General features: G+C 44.0%; 1 protein-coding gene across 1 annotated transcript in view; it reads left to right on the forward strand.

Annotated features, from left to right (window-relative positions):
- The window catches only part of GRB10 (growth factor receptor bound protein 10), a 424,392-nt gene that overhangs the window by 336,471 nt on the left and 69,300 nt on the right, over nucleotides 1-18,621 (forward strand). The window contains exon 6 of the mRNA XM_069730339.1: nucleotides 6,026-6,182. Within this exon, the coding sequence (XP_069586440.1) occupies nucleotides 6,026-6,182 (157 nt within the window). The remainder of the gene's footprint in view (nucleotides 1-6,025; nucleotides 6,183-18,621) is intronic.

Genomic DNA, 18,621 nt, shown 5'->3' on the forward strand with positions numbered 1-18,621 from the left:
AGAAACACAGCGAATGCTGTGCTCCCAAATCACCTCCTTTCTGAGCCAATGTGCCTAAATAACCTTTAGCGTCCACATGTTTGGCTTTTTTTGTAGCGATGACAGCCTACCCAATTTACAGAAGCATGTCTTCAGAAGCAAGAACTGGTGACTGCAAAGTCAGTTTGCAATTTTCACTCTGCAACATCCGCTGCTGGTCAACTTTTAAAGGGGGTCTGTCATCCCCAAAATCGATGATGAGGTAAGCTCACCGTCATCAGGGGCTTATCTACAGCATTCTGTAATGCTGTAGATAAGCCCCCGATGTTACCTGAAAGAGGAGAAAAAGACATTAGATTATACTCACCCAGGGGCGGTCCTGGTGCGATGGGCGTCGCAGGTCCAGTCCTGGGCCTCCTATCTTCATTCCATGACTGCAGTGCGCAGGTGCCGGAAAGGTCAGAGGCCCGGCGCCTGCGCACTGCAGTACTTTGCTCTGCGCACTGCAGTACTTTGCTCTGTCTTCAACAGGGCATACAAAGTATGCCTGCGCCGGAGGCACCAGAGCGGACCTGAGGCGCCCATCGGACCGGACCGCCCCTGGGGAGTATAATATGACCTCTTTTTCTCCTCTTTCAGGTAACATCGGGGGCTTATCTACAGCATTACAGAATGCTGTAGATAAGCCCCTGATGATGGCTTACCTCATCATCGATTTTGGGGGTGACGGGTTCCCTTTTTAACCCTTCTAACTGCCTAACAAAAGAATTCTCAAAAATTGTGCTGATGTAATGTAGACATGTGGGAGATGTTAACTGTTTTGTTACATAACTCTCTCGGTTAAGGGCACAAAAATGTAAGTTTGAAAACTGCAAAATTTTCCACATTTTTGCCAAATTTCCCATATTTTCACAAATAAATGCATCATTCCAAACAACAAATTTTACCATCAAGAAGCACACTGTCACATGAAAATATCCTAAAACTGGCTTTAAGGGGAAGGGGTTACTGTATTTTTCGGCCTATAAGATGCACTTTTTCCCAAAAGATTTGGGAGGAAAATGGGGGATGCATCTTAGTCTGAACACAGGCTTACCGGGGGTTGCAGCAGTGGTGCAGCAGTGGTGTAGCAGTGTCCCTTCCTCAGGGAACCGGCGGCGGTAAAAGTGTGGCGATGCTGAAGCTCTGTCAGCGGTGAGCAGTGCAGAGTGCATCATTGGTTTCCCTACAGCTAACTTTCTGAAGCTGTGGGCCGCCGGAGGTGGCACGTATGCGGACTGAGATCTCAGCTCACCTCTCGTGCTCCATTTTCCTGAGGCAGTGGGCTTGAGATCTCTGTAGCCCTTGGATTCAGGAAAATGGCAGCCGGAGGCCACATGTGTGCAGATTGAGATCTCGGCGGCCATTTTCCTGAATCCTAGGGCCGCCGACATCTCAATCTGTGCCTGCACGGCCTCAGGAAAATGGCTGCCGAGAAACCAATGATGCACTCGGCTCTAGACACCGGGCCACAGCATTGCCACACTTCTGCCACTGGCATCCTGAGGAAGGGACCCTGCTCCATGCAATACTCTACTCTGCCTCACCGCCGACACTGGACCTGCAGCATCACATCAGTGGGGTACCCCGGGACTGCAGCATTGCCCCACTTCGGCCACCGCCGTCTTCCTGAGGAAGGGACCATGCCTCCTGTGACTCCGCTCTACCACCACCGGCCCTCAGGTAAGGCAAGATTCCTTAAATTCGGGCAATAAGACAAACCCCCTGTCTTATAAAAAAAATTATATTTTTTGCCATTTTCCACCCCCAAATATTGGGTGTTTCTTATGGTCCCAAAAATACTGTAAATACAATGTAAGAAAAACTTACATCAATCATTGCCAGTTGACTGTAATTGCATAATGAATGCCGTAAAAACAGAATTACGTTGTCGCGATTTCACCCACTTGGAGTAGTGTTCACATTTTTCAGTAAGAAGGTAACTGTAAAAGAAATCCGCGCACATAGGGTCTTATCCGATGGACAAAATAAGCGATCGATTAAAATTGCGCTAACCTGATAGATCTAATGTAATGACATATAGATCACTTTGAGAATATCAGCTGCAGCAGATACACGGGTCTTCATCAGATATGAAGAGGTAGAAGATTTGTGGATGTAATCCGCTCTGTCGATTTAAAATGCAGGACCAAAGATATCCAAATGAAGGAAAGTGGTTCCTTCATTTGGATATCCTTGGTCCTGCATTTTAATCGGCAGCGCGGATTACATCCACAAACCTTCTACCTCTTCACACATTTCAATACACATTGCTAATATTACTGTATATTGACATTCAAAACGACAACTTGTACTGCTAAAAATAAGCCCTCATGTGGCTATGCCAATTTGGAAAAAGTTATGGCAAGATAGAAACAAACGTGTAGAGAGAAAATAGCTTGAAATCGTGTAAATGGAAAGTACTGAGAAATTATTGAGAAGTCATACATTTTCATAAATCCTTTGGAATGATTTCATGTTGTCTGCTCCATTTGGAGGCGATTCCCATTACTGTTCTTAAAATGGGATCCGTTGTATAACTGATTTAAATGGAAGCAGACGCGCACCCTTGGCTATATAGGTGTCTGGGTTTCAGCATCTGTGTTTGAGAACTGATAAATTCTGCACCATGTTGCTATTCTGAGAACTAATATATAACTGAAAGACTAACACGACTCATTACAATACTACTTGTGCATATAAAATTAATAACCCTTTTTAGGCCCTGCTTTCTTTGTTTTTTTTTCTTTACAGTTGCAACCCATTGTCACTCTGCATTTAGCGCATTGTTGATAGGGGGACAAAGCAAGCCTCTATAATCTACTCAGCCATTCACATACAATGGTCAGCTAGTCATCCTGAAATCTCCTGGCACAAGCTGATGATTGTCTAGTGTGAATGAACACCCTTTAGATGCTATTGCTGAAACTGACCTTGACATCTACGCTAAAGGTACCGTTACACTAAACTACTTTCCAACGATCACGACCAGCAGTACGACCTGGCCGTGATCGTTGGTAAGTAGTTGTGTGGTCGCTGGGGAGCTGTCACACAGACGGCTCTCTCCAGTGACCAACGATCAGGGGAAAGACTTTGGCATCGTTGAAACTGTCTTCAACGATGCCGAAGTCCCCCTGCAGCACCCGGGTAACCAGGGTAAACATCGGGTTACGAAGTGCAGGGCCGCGCTTAGTAACCCGATATTTATCCTGGTTACCATTGTAAAAGTAAAAAAAAAAAAAAAAGTACATACTCACATTCTGATGTCTGTCACGTCCCCCGCCGTCAGCTTCTCGCACTGACTGTCAGCGCCGGCCGTAAAGCAGAGCACAGTGGTGACATCTTTTACAATGGTAACCAGGGTAAATATCGGGTTACTAAGCGCGGCCCTGTGCTTAGTAACCCGATATTTACCCTGGTTACAAGTGAACACACCGCTGGATCGGCGTCACACACGCCGATCCAGCGATGACAGCGGGTGATAAGCGACCAAAAAAAGGTCCTGATCATTCCCCAGCGACCAACGATCTCCCAGCAGGGTTCCTGATCGTTGGTCGCTGTCACACATAACGAGATCGTTAGCGGGATTGTTGCTACGTCACAAAAAGCGTGACGTTGCAACGATATCGTTAATGAAATCGTTATGTGTGAAGGTACCTTAAGACAAATCAATTTTTTACAATCCCAGGCATTGCAGCAGGGCTTGAGTGGTGAGTCACAGCCACACCTGCTGGTGATGCCACCTAGATGGGTCCTTGGGCTACGCACAGTGTAATATATTTGTGTAAGTTGCTTTTGCTACTATGTGTATAAAATTGTCACCGCACATGATGAGTGTGTATCTATTTTGTATATTCTATAAAGTGTGTGCACTCTCAGCTGATCAATGCGTGGATATTTTAGTGCAGGGCCAGATAAAAGGTAAGGAGTGGCTAGCTGTACATATAAAAAAAAAAACAAAAAACTGCTGGCCATGCTAGCATCACAATTTTAGGGTTGCAGACCTTCAATTTTTGTGTTGCCAATTCACCTGTTAGAAACATTTTATAATTGAGAAACCATTTTGAGCAGCACTCCAGGAATCTGCTTAAGGCTATGTGCACTCGATGTGGATTTAGTGTGGATTCCGCAGCGTTTTTTTCCGTGCAGAAACGCTGCAGATATGCAAAGTGATTTACAGTACAATGTAAATCAATAGGGGAAAAAAATGCTGTGCTAATGGTGCAGAAAATTCCGCATGAAAAACGCTGCTGATCAAAAGAAGTAGCATGTCACTACTTTTGGGCGGATCTGCAGCGTTTCTGCACCCTTCCATTATAGAAATCTGCAGTGGTAAAAGACGCATGAAATCCGCAACAAAAATGCACAAAATCTGCATAAAAAAACACATCAAATCTGCACCTGGTTTTTCTGCCAGGAGATGCGGATTTTGTGCAGAAAATCCTGCTCCCCAATCCGCAACGTGTGCACATAGCCTAATACAGACTGATACCTGCTCTGTTTAAGAATCGGATGCTTTTAACATAATTTTATGAAGGTGAATCCTTGTATTTCCATAGTCTGTGAATTGTCGTCTTGTAAACTGTGAAGAACGGGAAATAGTTATCAAGCAGACCAGAAGTTCAGATGCTTAAGTTGCATGTGGATGACATCAGCTGCTTCCAGGCAGGCTATTGTGTGCAGAGTTTGGCACAGCAATCAGGATTCAGAATACACGCATGCTTTTGGCAGAGATCGTTCACCCCCTCCTCCTCTCCTTCCTTTCTTCTTCTTTTCTTTTCCACTTTGAACTTTTTTTTTTAATAACCCGGGGGGTGGATATTAACATGTGTGGGTGGTCCTAAAACAGATAATTTTCTCTCTGGTACAATTTTTAATTTTTTTTTTCATTTATGTATGAAAAAAAAAACTAAGTCAGCAAGAGTGTGTGGGAAATGATTACATCAGTCGGTGGCGAACTACCATTGGTCTGCAAAATGTGGTTTGATTCACTACCTAAAAGATTGACTGTGTAACCCTTTGAGAGGAGCTCTGGAAGAGTTGCCTCTTTCCCCAGGAACAGTGCCATGTAAGACTGGCTACGTGACAGGTACAGTACAGTAATCCGTTGACACTGTGTGTTCTTCCCCGAGTGTGCAGCTTTTAGTCTGCAAGAGAGGCTTGGAAGGGAGAAAGGAAAATAAAAGTATTTCAAGAGGCAATCTAGACTTAAACATGCCATCTTGTTCTCCTGACTGCTGCCTTTTACGTGCAGTAGAGGTAAGAATCTTCATTTTTAAATACTTTTCTAATGGTTGTCATTAGTGGTTTATACACTTGTATGCTAACCTGTACACATTTGTGAATGTATGTATGGTGTATAGCTCCCATCTTGGCAAACCATCTAGCATTTCATCCTTGTAAATGTTTCTGTATTTTGAAAATGTTTTTTTTGTTTATTGCATGCATGTTTCATGTCAATGCTGTTGTCTTTCCTACTGCCATATGTAAATGTACAGTACTGCTCTTAAAGCATCTAAAGCACATTTTTCAAAGGTTATTCTGTTTGGTTAATTAAACATGCATATCATGCACTCATATTGGTGTTAAAGGGAACTGTATACGGTAATTTCTATAAAACATAAATTTTCAGATAACTGCATGCTTAGCATTGAAAGTCTCTTAAAACCACACTTTCAAATGGAGATTACATTTTAAATAGACATCATGACATAGAATGTAAAACGTATATATGACCAGCTATTATTGAATAGACAAGTCTTTGCATTTTTTTGTTCCGATGTCAGCAAAATGTAATTTTAGTCAGTGACTTCACTCTTAGATGTATAATTAATTATAGAATTGGTGTGACAAACTCTTGTTAAACACACAAAAGGACTCTGACTGCACTATATTCTGAAGTTTCAGCCACAGTAATAGTCATTGCATGTTGAGATGGGAGGCAAAGGACAAGTATTCTTAAAGCAATGACAGAATTTAAGATTAGTATTCTTTTTTTACATTACAGGTTGTAAAAGTCTTTAGTGAAGATGCGACTTGCAAAATGGTGGAGATTCTAGGAGACATGACAGCCAGGGACTTCTGCCAGTTGCTGATTTACAAAAGTCATTGCGTGGATGATAACAGCTGGACGCTTGTGGAGCACCACCCTCACCTAGGATTAGGTAGGGATTGGCGAGGCCAGTTTACAAAACTGCTTTATCATTCCTATATAAATAAGTAATATTTTTCATCATGCATTGCAACAATATATATATTTTTTTTGTTTGGCTCCTTCCCCCATGATTTTGAATGCCTTTATGAACACATCAGACTTACTACATTGAAAAATGCAACTCTAGTGCAGAATGTATTAGTATGACCTGCAGAAGAGTATTGTGCTTTTGTATAGCCTTTCTTATTTCTCAGGAAGAATAAGCAGATATGCACTAGGTAGAAGCGAAGAATCAGTGCTGCACAACATAAAAATGTTCATTCTAGATTTAAAGTCAATGGTAAAATGGATTTAAGTAGGTTAAATCTAATTAATAAGCTTTAAATGCTGTAATAGCAAACCCAGAGGAACTGAGGACATCTCCTATACGGCTTAAATGATCTAGAATTCTGTTGCTCCTTACTGGAGGTACAGTAACTTCATGTTGTATAATCTTTGACGGTTTTTTTTCACAGCTTGGTATTTCAGTTTGTGCTGCAATTAAAATGCCAGTCTTAGATTGTCGTTTTAGACAGTCATTTTAGATTTAGTATTTGTTTTGGGAAAGTTAAAGCTCTAAATTAGTACCGTATGTACTCGAGTATAAGCTGAGATTTTCAGCCCATTTTTTGGGGCTGAAAGTCCCCCTCTCGGCTTATACTCGAGTCATATACCGGGAAATCAGCAGGGGAGGGGGAGCGGTGGGTTGGGTAATTATACTTACCTGCTCCCGGCGCGGTCCCTGCAGTCCCTGGCTTCCCCGGCGCTGCAGATTCTTCCTGTATGGAGCGGTCACATGGTACCGCTCATTACAGAAATGAATGAATATGCGGCTCCACCTCCCATAGGGGTGGAGGCGCATATTCATTGCTGTAAATGAGCAGTAACTGTGACCGCTCAATACAGGAAGAAGATGCAGCGCCGGGAGAAGCCGGGACTACAGGGACCGCGCCGGGAGCAGGTAAGTATAAGGGGAGCGCAGCGCTGCGCGATATTTACATGCTCCTCACTCCAGTGCGGCTCCGTCTCCAGCGTCCTCTGGCAGTGATGCTCAGGTTAGAGGGCGCGGTGACTTAGTCAGTGCGCGCCCTCTGCTGAGCGTCAGTGCTGGAGACGGAGCCGCACGAGGAGCAGGTAAATATTGAAAGCGCCGGTGTCCTGAGCAAGAGAGGTGAGTGTGATTTTTTTTTTTTTTTTTTTTTTTTTTTTTTATATTGCAGCAGCAGCAGCATTATATATGGCACAGCTTTATAAGGAGCATCTATGGGGCAATAATCAACGGTGCAGAGCAATATATGGGGCACAGCTTTATAAGGAGCATCTATGGGGCCATAATCAACGGTGCAGAGCATTCAATATGGCACAGCTTTATAAGGAGCATCTATGGGGCCATAATGAACGGTTCAGAGCATTATATATGGCACAGCTTTATGTGGAGCATCTATGGGGCCATAATGAACGGTGCAGAGCATTCTATATGGGGCCATAATGAACGGTTCAGAGCATTCTATATGGGGCACAGCTTTCTATGGAGCCATAATGAACGGTGCAGAGCATTCTGTATGGGGCACAGCTTTCTATGGAGCATCTATGAGGCCATAATGAACAGTGCAGAGCATTAAATGTGGCATAGCTTTATATGGAGCATCTATGGGACAACAATGAATGATATGGAGAATTATATGTGGCACAGCTTTATATGGAGCATCTTATGGGGCAATAATGAACGGTATGGAGCATCTATTTTTATTTTTGAAATTTACCGGTAGCTGCGGCATTTTCCACCCTAGGCTTATACTCGAGTCAATAAGTTTTCCCAGTATTTTGTGGCAAAATTAGGGGGGTCGGCTTATACTCGGGTCGGCTTATACTCGAGTATATACGGTAAATAGAATAAAGTGGGTTATTTCCCCAAAAAAGGATATTGCCTATATTTCAATAACCAAAAGTTATATAGGATAAGTTGCTAATCACTGAAGTTGGGATGCCCTGTGACCTCGACATGGGAAGTCCCCTTTACCTCAACCTCCGCTCCATTCATTATCTACGGTTTTGCCAGAAATAGCTGCGCACTATACTCTGCAGTCCTATAGCCAGTAAACTGAGTAGACTGCTTTTTTGCTTTATTCAGGACTAGGCTGAAGAACCCTGATATTGGAATTACATGTGGTCCGAGGAATCTGCATGTTAAGTGGTGGGGGGGGTGAAATTACTCTTTCAATGATTAATTGCTCAAAAAGAAAAGGAACACAAACATATTGTATCTGTCAATTACACTACTGTAAAATCAACCTGTCCAGTTATGAAGCAACACAGATAGTGAATCAATTTCTCCTGATGTGCAAATGGAAGAGAAAACCGGTAAATGGTATGCAACTGGCAAGAGAACCCATATAAAGGAATGGTTCTGCAGAGGGTGAACACAGACCATTTCTCTGTTCTCACCTTTTTGGCTGTTTTGGTACAGTAGTATGAGGCAGTGTCCCACAGAAGTTTCTCAGGTAGTGCAGCTCATCCAGGATGGCACATCAATGCGATCTGTAACAAGAAGGGTAGTCATGTCTATTAGCACACTGTCCAGAGCATGGAGCAGATACCAGGAGGTGTGGAGAGGGCTTTTAGGAGGGCAACAACCCAGCAGCAGGACCGCTAACTCCTTCTTTGTTCAAGGAGGAAAAGGAGGCGCAGTGCCAGAGCCCTGCAAAATGACCTCCATTAAGCCACTAACATTATGTCAGAAACAGACTCCATTAGGGTGGTAGGAGGGCCCGATGTCCCCAAGTGGGTGTTGTGCTTACAGCCCAACACCATTCAGGGCAATTGGCATTTGCCAGAGAATACCAAGATAGGCAGACTTGACACTGGCGCCCTGTGCTCTTCATGGATGAGAGCACATTTACACTGAGCATATGTGACAGACGTGACGCCGTGAAGAATGTCCTGCTGCCTGCAATATCCTCCAGCATGACCAGTTTGGCAGTGTCAGTAATGGTGTGGGGGAGACCTTTCCTTGGAAGGCCGCACAACCCTATATGTGCTAGCCAGAGGTACTGTGACTGCCATTAAGTACCGGGATGATATTCTCAGACCCATTGTGAGACTGTATGCAGTGTCAGCAATTTCTGCATGGTAAAGACGTTGATGCTATGGATGGGCCTGCCAGTTCCCCAGAGGCCCTGCGCACTGCAGTACTTTGCTCTGCCCTCAACAGGGCAGATGACGTACGCCTGCGCCGGAGCCGCAGCATGAATGCAAGAAGAGGACGTCATTGTAAGAAGATGGGAGGCCTTGAACCGGACCGCAACACCCATCGAACCCGGACCGTCGCTGGACCGCCCCTGGGTGAGTATAATCTAACCTCTTTTTCTCATCTTTCAGGATACATTGGGGGTTTACCTACAGCATTCCAGAATGCTGTAGATAAGCCCCTGATGTCGGTGGGCTTAGCTCACCTTCGATTTTGGGGGTGACAGGTTCCCTTTAAGGCAGTCTTTATAGCGCTTCTTCCCCCCAACTGCTCGCTTTCCTTGGCACAGTAATTTATACAGCAGTATCGGTAATCAGGTGTTAGGCATTCTGACCACATGTCTAGCCCACCTGGCTTGGACTTTCAGCAGGAGAGTGTAGACGCTGCAGATCCCAGTTTATTCCAGAATTGCTGTGTCCGGAACATTGTCTTGCCACCTGATGTGGAGGAGTCTGGGAAGGCAACTCATGTGAAAATTATTAAGCTGTTTAGCATGTCGGCTGTAGACTGTCCAGGTCTTGCTAGCATAGAGAAGTGTGGTGAGGACAACCACGCAGTAGACCTTCAGCTTCATGGTAAGGCTGAGTCCCCTTCGTTCTCAGATGTTCTTACGCAGTCTCCCAAAGGCAGCACTGGCTTTGGCAATTCTGTTAACCTCAGCAACTATGGTTACTTCAAGAGAAAGTGTGCTGCCTTAGTAGTTTAAATTATCGACTGCTTGAGGTTTTGCTCCTTCACCGTGATACGTGGCTCCTTGTATAGTGCTATGGTGCATGCAGGCGTTCTGGGGGTTTTCATTGGGCCAAGTACTGCTGCATCAATGTTGAGTCCACAAGATGTTGAAAAGGTGTTTGAATGGATGGCTGCGAGTGCCTCCAGTTCCTTCACGTTATCTTCCACCTGGTCCACTACAGAAAGTGCAGAGTTGACACCTGAGGACCATGGTCGTCCAGCATACTTCTCATCCCCTTGCAATTCAGCCAAGCATTCTGAGCTCCAAGTGGTGCAGCAGTCTACGAGATTCTGCTGACTGGGGTTCTGTGGCCCATCTATCTGGCCCTGCCCCAGAAGTGGAAGAGACTGAGGGCACTGATGCCCAACTGCTTGTTAGGTTGGAGGATGAGTACATGGAAGGACTAAGTGCACACTGTCAGTGGACATCCATAGAACATTTGAGGATGACAAAACACAGTTGCCAACTGCAGCATCTCTCTGCAGTGTGCAGACAAGCAAGGAGGGCTGGGGTGAAGAGGGAGTGGAAGGGAATTCTGTGGATGAAGAGGTCCTAGACACCACATGGAGCGAAGGCCATCCTAGTGACTTAATCTGTTTTGAGATAGAGGAAGTAGCCACACTGCACCAGAAGCACAGCAAGAGAGGGAGCGGAGTGCAAAGGTACGGGCGGTCCCTAGAAAGTACGTCGGCTGCTACTGCCCACCGTGACGCTTAAATAGGCACACAAGTCAGCTCAAAAGACATAGCATTTCTTCAGGGAATATGACCAAATTTGTATAGGAGGGCACCACAATGAATCTAAAGGGTCAATGCAAAAAATTTTATAACATACAGAGAAAAAGCTGCAGACCACAAACTGGGGATCACCAGACATACATATAAGAATAATAATTTTGTTGAATACACACCAACAAACTTATTAACCCCTTAAGCCCCGAGAGTGGTTTGCAGGTTAATGACCAGGCCAATTTTTACAATTCTGACCACTGTCCCTTTATGAGGTTATAACTCTGGAACGCTCCAACGGATCCCAGTGATTCTGACATTTTCTCGTGACATATTGTACTTCATGATAGTGGTAAAATTTCTTTGATATTACCTGTGTTTATTTGTGAAAAAAAATGGAAACTTGTCGAAAATTTAGAAAATTTCGCAATTTTCCGATTTTTATGCAATTAAATCACAGAGATATGTCACACAAAATACTTAATAAGTAACATTTCCCACATGTCTACTTTACATCAGCACAATTTTGGAACCAAAATTTTTTTTTTGTTAGGGAGTTATAAGGGATAAAAGTTGACCAGCAATTTCTCTTTTTTCCAACACTATTTTTCTTTAGGGACCACATCTCATTTGAAGTCATTTTGAGGGATCTATATGATAGAAAATAACCAAGTGTGACACCATTCTAAAAACTGCACCCCTCAAGGTGCTCAAAACCACATTCAAGAAGTTTATTAATTCTTCAGGTGTTTCACAGGAATTTTTGGAATGTTTAAATAAAAATGAACATTTAACTTTTTTTCACAAAAAATTTACTTCAGCTCCAATCTGTTTTATTTTACCAAGGGTAACAGGAGAAAATGGACCCCAAAAGTTGTTGTACAATTTGTCCTGAGTATCCTGATACCCCATATGTTGGGGTAAACCCCTGTTTGGGCACACGGGAGAGCTCGGAAGGGAAGGAGCACGGTTTTACTTTTTCAACGCAGAATTGGCTGGAATTGAGATCGGACGCCATGTCGCGTTTGGAGAGCCCCTGATGTGCCTAAACAGTGGAAACTCCCCAATTCTAACTGAAACCCTAATCCAAAAACACCCCTAACCCTAATCCCAATGGTAACCCTAACCACACCTCTAACCCAGACACACCCCTAACCCTAATCCCAACCCTATTCCCAACCGTAAATGTAATCCTAACCCTAACTTTAGCCCTAACCCTAGCCCTAACCCTAATGGGAAAATGGAAATAAATACATTTTATAAATTTTTACCTAACGGATTTTTATGATTGGCAGCCGTCACACACTGAAAGACTCTTTTTATTGCAAAAAAATATTTTTTGCGTTACCACCTTTTGAGAGCTATAATTTTTCCATATTTGAGTCCACAGAGTCATGTGAGGTCTTGTTTTTTGCGGGATGAGTTGATGTTTTATTGGTAACCTTTTCGGGCACGTGACATTTTTTGATCGCTTTTTATTCCGATTTTTGTGAGGCAGAATGATCAAAAACCAGCTATTCATGAATTTCTTTTGGGGGGGGGGGGGGGGCGTTTCTACCGTTCTGCGTTTGGTAAAATTGATAAAGCAGTTTTATTCTTCGGGGCAGGACGATTACAGCGATACCTCATTTATATCATTTTTTTATGTTTTGGCGCTTTTATGCTATAAAAACTATTGTATAGAAAAAGTAATTATTTTGGCATCGCTTTATTCTCAGGACTATAACTTTTTTTTATTTTTTTGCTGATGCTGTATGGCGGCTCGTTTTTTGCGGGACAAGATGACTTTTTCAGCGGTACCATGGTTATTTATATCTGTCTTTTTGATTGCCTGTTATTCCACTTTTTGTTCGGCGGTATAATAAAGCGTTTTTTTGCCTCGTTTTTTTTTTTCCCCTACGGTGTTTACTGAAGGGGTTAACTAGTGGGACAGTTATAGGTTGGGTCGTTACGGACGCGGCGATACTAAATATGTGTACTTTTATTGTTTGTTTGTTTTTTTTTAGATAAAGAAATGTATTTATGGTAATATTTTTTTTTTCTTTATTTAGGAATTTTTTTTTTTTTTTTTTTTTTTTTTTTTAAACATGTGGAAATTTATTTTTTTAATTTTTTACTTTGTCCCGGGGGGGACATCACAGATCGCTGATCTGACAGTTTGCACAGCACTCTGTCAGATCAGCGGTCTGACTTACAGTACTGCAGGCTTACCAAGCGCCTGCTCTGAGCAGGCACTTGGTAAGCCACCTCCCTCCATGCAGGATCCGGATGCCGTGGCCATTTTGGATCCGGGCCTGCTGCAGGGAGGAAGGTAAGAGACTCTCGCAGCAACGCGATCAAATTGCCTTGCTGCGGGGGTCTCAGGGAAGCCCGCAGGGAGCCCCCTCTCTGCGCGTTGCATCCCTATACCGCCGGCACACCGCGATCATGTTTGATTGCGGTGTCGGGGGCGGTCCGTGACCGCTCCTGGCACATAGTGCCGGATGTCAGCTGCGATAGGCAGCTGACACCCGGCCGCGATCGGCCGCGCTCCTCCTGTGAGCGTGGCTGATCGCGTATGACTTACTATCCCGTCACTGGGAATTAAGTCCCAGGTCACCTTGACTGGATAGTACGTCATATGGGATTAAGGGGTTATAAACATTTGAAAAGTCAACAGCGACTTGAACATGAAAACACACAAACAGCTTATAATAAAGCCTGAGGCTGCCCCTCCCAAGGCCGATCGCAAATCCAAATGACTTTTGCAATGTCACAAAATAAAGTAGAACTATTACTAATAGTGGTCAAAGCAATGTGTATATCAACAATAATGTGAGTTCCGATAACACACTTGTATGATACAAATGGATATATATCTACAACATAGTAATAAGTCCAACAGTACCTTAGCTGCTATGCATAAGTTCTGCCTAATAAACAAGAGAATGCTAAATACACTGGCTGAAAAATACTGATGTCACTAATAGTGCTCGCACAACCATGAAATCATGCTGTGCAGCATGGCAGAGTAGCTAATACAGACCCAAAGCAGCGCATGGTACATAGAAGGAGCCTGGGAGCGGGGAGCCCATGGAGATGCCCGACGCGTATCACCACCGCAAGGTGGCTTCGTCAGGGGCATCTGGAAGGTGCTAACAATTGATGGGTGGTTTGCTCGCAGTTCCATCAGAACCTGAAGAGAGTCATAAATCTTCCAAACCTGAGTACCACCTGCATGAGGCATCTAAATTCCAAGCACTAGGTGCAGTGGAGTACACACCTTTTTAAAAAGCATAAAAGCTGAGCCTTCTCCTCACTTTTCTGCTGCGGTCTCTTCCTCCCGCACATGTTCAACAGGGCCACCTGCCTTCCCGCAAAGAGGATGTGACCGCACCACCACCAGTGTCACCGAGCATCTCCACACCATCCCATGGAAGTGTTTAGCTTTCCATCCCCCAAACCCTTGATAGAGGAGAAACCTCCTTACACACCCACGAGCCATGCTCTTGAATGAAAGCATTTTCAAATTACTGACATTCAAAATGCTACCGTTATGGCTAGTGGAAACTGATGGGTTTAAAAAAAAACCTTATAGCGTTGGCTGTCCTTTTCCAGGCTTGCCATTCTGTCATTTCTGCTTTGCACACACAGGTTGCAGGCAAAATAAGGTGTACAATGCCATCAGTGGCAAGGTCCACATAACAAATATGTGAACCAGTAAGCATGGCCATGGACATTGCATCTCCCAAACTGCCTACAGGGTCAATGTAGTAGTGGCTGGGACAGAGGCTGAAGGCGTTATATCTCATGTCCTACCAACATCGAGGATTGCTGGGCATTACTCTGTCCAGGTTGCCTTCTTCACTTTCTACCCTGCCTCCTCATTTGGTCACAGTAAGACCTGCACCACCAACTTTAGCACAGCCAGAGAGAAGAAACAGCAGGCTGTTATTAATCTCCTTTGTTTGGGGGACAAATACCACAATGTGCTGGAGCTATGGACTGGGATCAAACAGCAGACAGATGACTGGTTGGTGTCTGATAATGGGGAAAATTTCAAAGTAGCTCTGGGCCTAGCCAGTTTGACGCACATCCCTTGAGTGGCACATATGCTGAACTTGGTGGTGCAGACCTTCCTGAAAAACTACACACATGTAAGAGCAGCTGCTGAGTGCAGGAATTCTCACCCTGCTGCTCGACTGTCTGCGCTTCAGCATCACTTCTGCCTTCCCCCTCACCTCCTCGTATGTGGGCGTACCAATAAGGTGGAACAATTCAGGCAATGATGGATGAGGTGGTGGCACATGAGGAAGAGCAGCAGGGCCATTTCAGTTATCAGGCTTGTCGTCCACGCATGGTTACTGTCCCAATAGCGACCATGTACCGAACTGTACAGCCAGGGGACATTTTTTTGAAAGGAGGAGGAACAGCATTCACAGCAGGGTGACACTCCAAAGGAGCTCACCGACATCACTGGAGCGTGCTTGGGGGGGCAGACAGAGGACCCAGACCATACACCTACCACCGAGGACACCTTGTCATTGCCGCTGGACAGCCTGGCACATGAGCCAATACATGCTGCTGTGCCTGTGCAACCACTGACAAGTTGCCCGTATTTTTACCAGTGCTGATTACAGCATGGCCACCCTGATGGGATCCCTTCTACAAAGACAGGATACCATTATCATTTCCTTCACTGGAGCCAGATCGCAAAATGCTTGAATACAAGTGGCAGTGGGGGCTCGGTGGAAGTACGAAGCGGAAGAGGAAGTCACCAACGCAGTTGATGCATCGCCACCACCTCAGAAGGCAGGCATAGCATGGCTAAAATGCGGCAAAACTTCGAGCAAGTCACAACATTTGGCACCACTGTCTGACATGGTCCATATTAGCAGAAGGCAGCGTTACAACAACATGGTGGAAGAATACCTTTCTACACATCTCCACGTACTGATGTTCCTGCCCCATTTAACTTCTGATTCTCCTAATTGGACACATGGCCTGAGCTTGCCCTTTATGCCTTGGAGGTGCAGGCCTGCGTGTGGCAAGTGTATTATAAACATAAGGGTGAATGACCTCGGGGAGATCAAAACATCCAACACCGCGGAGACACCATCACGTGTTTCTCAACACAGTGATCCAGAACACTGCCCCCATCCCTTATGGGAAATATGCAATTGCATGTAGAAAAGCCGCGGAGACACCTTCACGTGTTTCTCAATGCAAGCAATGAATAGCCAGGTCTTTCACCGGGAAGGAACAACCACGGGAAGCGCAGCATCCAATAAAGGAAAACCATTGATGATCCATGATGGATACCATGTTTTGGCATAGGTGGTTTTCCTTTATTGGATGCTGCCCTTTCCGTGGTTGTTCCTTCCCGCTGAAAGACCTGGCTATTCATTGCTTGCGTTGAGAAACACGTGATGGTGTCTCCGCGGCTTTTCTACATGCATTTGCATATTTCCCATAAGGGATGGGGGCAGTGTTCTGGATCACTGCGTTGAGAAACACGTGATGGTGTCTCCGCGGTGTTGGATGTTTTGATCTCCCCGATCTCCCCATGGATGGATACCATGTTTTGGCATAGGTGGTTTTGCTTTATTGGATGCTGCCCTTCTCGTGGCAAGTGTATTGTCAGAACGTGTGTTTAGCACAGTAGGTGTGATCAGACTAGTGCATTTGCCTGTCCGCAGTCAATGTGCACCTACACAGCCACGTCCACCTCGTTGGACCTTCGCTCTATGGTTTAGGGTTGTTAGTTTTATTTTGGTCTACTTTTATGTTTTAAAGTCTGGTCCCTAAAAAAACAAACAAACTGGATTACTCCTTCCTTGCCTCTTTTACCTACACGCCCACCTCTTCCTTCACTTAGACCTATGATTCCTTGTTGTCAACAGTTTTAGATTTTCTATTGCTACTTTTAAATTTCTTCTCATGCCTTAACTGCCACGTCATGTTAAAATGGCTCTTGCCAAAATTCCTTCAAAATCCTTGCTCTCAAAGCCAAATAGCCCCTCTCCCTTCTCAGCCTCTGTGTGCCTATTTGGTTGAGTGCAGAAACAAAGTATGGGATTTGTTTTTGCCTATTATCCCCTCTGAAAATAAAAACTTTGGTAGTAAAGCAGCATTTTATTAGAAAAAAATTAAATTAAGTCCACTTCGTGTTAATTACTATGAAGTACCTGAATGGCTAATAAACATACTAATTGCAGTTTTGAACAGATTGCATGGTGTATCTTTTAAAATGGCATATTTTTGTTTGGGGACGGGGGGGATTTCTCAGTATATTGGCCAGTCAATCACTCCAAATCTGAAAGTCTGTAAGAAAAAAAGTTGTGTTTCCTTGAGGTGATGGTGGGAAATGAAAAATCTGCTATGAAACTTGTCTTCTGCCTTCCTAACAAAAAAAATTAGAATTATGTAAAGTTGTCATGGTAAGTTTACTTTTGCATATTTTATTTTTCATTAATTAAAAGTTGAAATTTGAAGAAACGTTCATTTATGTTCACTATATGGTAAATCTGACATGGCAATATGATTCTCCATGGCAGTACGAGTATGTAGATACGTGGGAGGTTTTTTAATTAGTGAAAAAACTAAACGGTAATTGGTAAGAGAAATTTTTGCTTATGTTGCCATTATACGAGACCGGTAACATTTTAATTTTTCGTGATATAAGATAGTGAGGCCGGGATCACACATGCGAGAAACACGTCCGTGTCTCGCATGTGAAATCCAAGCTCTGGCACCAGCACTCCAGAGCGGAGCGTGCGGCTCCATGTGTTGCTAGGCGGTCGCACGCTCCGCTCCGAAGCGCTGGCCCCAGAGCTTGGATTTCACATGCGAGACACGGACGTGTTTCTCGCATGTGTGATCCCGGCCTGAGACTACTTATTTTTTGCACCCTGCTCTGCCGTTTTTTGTACCATTATGGGATAGATAAAATGTTTTGATCACCTTATTGCAGCAGCCAAAAACTTATGATTCTGATGTGGTGTTTGTTTTCTGTTTTTTTGTTTTTTTTCTTGTTACACTGTTTACAGATTGGATTAATTTATTTTAAACTTTACGAACTCAGCGATGCCAAATATGTCAGGTTTTTGTGGGGGGTTTTTTGATGGGAAAAGTGTGATGTGAACTTTTTTTTTTTAAACTTTTTTTCCATCACTTTTTACTGTCATGTATAGTCCTCTTAGGGGACATGAAGCTGCGATCAACTGATGGCATATGCTATACATAGAATTGCTTCAGCACTGTTCTGCGTAATGAAAATCACGATCTATCTATGAATGCCGTTAACAGGAGGATCATACTGAAAGGCACAGGGATTATCCGCAGACCCCCAGCGATCATGACAACCTATAGAGGTGCCCCGCCATCATTTGATGGGTGGGATGCATGACTCTTCCATCCAACGTGTGTTAAATCCTGCTTTGCTGTACTTAACTGCTTAACAAACGCATAAATTCACTTGCAGCTGTTAAAGGCACATTATGGCTGATTAAATCGGTTATGTGCGGGGAAAGATGCGGGCTGTGTGTGATCTTATATCAAAGGCAAGGACATGACCTTTGACAAAAATTTACTTGAATGGGGTTGCTGTACAGTGTCATGAAAAAAAAAAAGTTCTCAATTACTGGGATGTGTACATCCATTCCAAAGTTTTTCAGTCAGATTTGAAAAATGGGACTTTTTTTAAAAAGGCCAAAATTAACTG

This window comes from Ranitomeya imitator, chromosome 6, assembly GCF_032444005.1.
Source record: "Ranitomeya imitator isolate aRanImi1 chromosome 6, aRanImi1.pri, whole genome shotgun sequence".
Taxonomy (NCBI): domain Eukaryota; kingdom Metazoa; phylum Chordata; class Amphibia; order Anura; family Dendrobatidae; genus Ranitomeya; species Ranitomeya imitator.